Here is a 2,341-nt window from a genome sequence, read left to right as displayed (position 1 = left end):
CGCATGAGACACTCCAAACAAAGATGGAATAAAAGTGTGATGCTTCACTCTGTAGCTAAAACAGAGAGCTCAACACACGGGGTGAAAAGAGGATCTGCAGTAATGTATAGCACAACAACAATATGGTGTTTTTTGAAAATCAAACCATGTAGAACTATTCTGATATAACCTCTAAATACAATTATGAACCTGGAAATGAAAATAATATGAGCACTTTCAATCTAGCACTCGTTTGTAGTGTTTGTAATGGTGGATTGAGCTTCTCAAGTAACAGTGACAGCCCAAAGTTGGTATATGACAAGAAGATTGTTGATTTCATTACCTCAACAGGCTGAATAATTCTGATTTATGTAAGTGAATAAACTACCCATCCCTAACTCCCCTATCAACAGCTCCATGCTTTAAATCCTCACTGTCTCTAGAGCTAGTTAATGGGCATTAGTGTAAGAATATGACCGTTCTGGGTGGCAGTCAGACATGACAGTGAATAAATATTATTACATATCCCGCAACCAAAGCAAGTTATTAAAAACGTACGTCTGTCTCAAAAGGCTGGATCGGAAGTAATATTCAGTGACATTCAAATAAACATTAATTCTACTACTTTGTGCCCCTGAATAACAAAAAAAATGTGATTCAATCTGTATATTTGCTGTTCTGTATCTGGTAGGCCTGTCTTGGGGAAACTTCTCTGATGCACAGGAGGTGATTCACTTTATATTTCCAGCAGCAATAAAGAGAATCAAAACAGGGGAAAAGCAGTAATGTCTGAACAGGCTAATTTCCAATTAATATCTGCAATGCACTCTAAATAAGAGCGGACAAAAAAGATATATCTTACTTGAATCCTCTGCAAAGCGATGGAGGCCTCGGTGACACTCTGTGGCACATCAAAGCATTTGGCCGTGCTGATTTTGGCGTTGACCAACCATTGCTGGAAGTCTCTCAATGCTGCACGGAATCTCTGTTCCAACAAGCGCTCCTTATTTTGACACTCCCTGGATGCACGAAGACTCAGACTGGGGGACAAGAGAGAGGACAGATTAAACATGTTGTTCACAGGTTGAAATCCATCTTGAAAAATGAACAAAGAAAGAAAGGAGTTACAACTAGAGGAAGTGTTTGCTGTCTACTCTCCATGTGCTCCTCAAAACAAAGAGGATACATGTGCAGATGCTCAGATACTGTACATGCTGTCCTCAAATTATAGAGAAGGAGAAAGAGAAAGGGAAGCCTAAAAGATGAGAAGGAGTGAGAAACGGGCAGGTGGAGAAATGGCAAAGTGGGTGAAGTGGAAGGAATGAGCGTTAGGGCAAAGAGGGAGAGTGGGGGATGGTGGTAGAGGGGTACTGGCTAGGAGGGGGTTGAGAGGCAACATATGAGTGGGGCAAGAGTTCACAGGGGTGACAAGATGGAGAGAATGAGGGCTGACAGGTTGATGCTGTAAGAAAAAGAGCAAGATGTATAGGATATGACAGGGGTATAGTATATGAGGGAGATGTTACAGTGAAGGGAAATTAAGTAATACATTTATACTGATTATACCTATTACAAAGGGGGGATTATCACATGCTTAAAAGGCTTTCTGATGTTTACATATCCTTCAGAATCTTTAGCTGGAACCACGAAGCACATCAACAACAATTATGATAATAATAGGTATTTAAAGCAAAGTGAACAACATTCAGTATCCAGTTTAAAAAGGATTTCAACAGATACTTTGTTGAATAAAACTGAAAATGTAAATGTTGACCTTCCTCTTTAAGTGACAGCTAAGATTTCTGGCAGAAGTAATAAATACAGACAGAAAGGGAGTAAAACCATAAACCAAAATACTGCAAGTGACATTTTACAGGTCAATAATCAATAATGTAGCCCTATTGGCAGACAAAAACGTTGATATTGGACGACTGTACCAAATCTGGAATTAAGTTCAATGGCAAAACCTTTATATGTCCAATGTGAGGGTTTTTCTTCTTCTCACTTTCTACAATATCTGCACATGGCAACTACAGTATGTAGGGAAATATTTGCAAACATTAAATGCTGGTCAAAGATGGGACACCAATTCCTGTCTCCCGTCCACCTCCTTGAAATCCACACTTTCGCTTTGCTATTGCATTGTCACTGAACGAACTGTACAATATGGAGGTAATTTCAAGGGCCCTTGTAATGTTAGGTAATTTATGTGATTTCACATGACACAACCAGTATAATTAATTTTCTTTCAAGAGCATAATGTGCATAAAACACAAAGGGAGGTATGAAAAAACATGGCAAAAGCACACACAACCTTATATTGCACACACACACACACACACACAAACACACACACACACAC

At 39.3% G+C, this 2,341-nt stretch overlaps 1 protein-coding gene across 6 annotated transcripts in view; it reads right to left on the bottom strand.

Moving 5' to 3' along the window:
* The window catches only part of syne1a (spectrin repeat containing, nuclear envelope 1a), a 122,201-nt gene that overhangs the window by 74,258 nt on the left and 45,602 nt on the right, over positions 1 to 2,341 (bottom strand). For all 6 annotated transcript variants that reach the window (XR_004336059.1, XR_004336058.1, XM_032542249.1 and 3 more), the window contains exon 57: positions 842 to 1,019. Coding sequence is in view for 4 of the 6 variants with exons in the window: in XM_032542249.1 (XP_032398140.1) it covers positions 842 to 1,019 (178 nt within the window). In the remaining 2 variants the exon portion in view is untranslated. The remainder of the gene's footprint in view (positions 1 to 841; positions 1,020 to 2,341) is intronic.

The sequence above is a fragment of the Etheostoma spectabile genome, chromosome 18 (genome assembly GCF_008692095.1).
Source record: "Etheostoma spectabile isolate EspeVRDwgs_2016 chromosome 18, UIUC_Espe_1.0, whole genome shotgun sequence".
In the NCBI taxonomy this organism is placed as follows: domain Eukaryota; kingdom Metazoa; phylum Chordata; class Actinopteri; order Perciformes; family Percidae; genus Etheostoma; species Etheostoma spectabile.
Note: the sequence above shows the minus strand (reverse complement) of the source record. Positions and strands in the feature narration are given on the sequence as shown.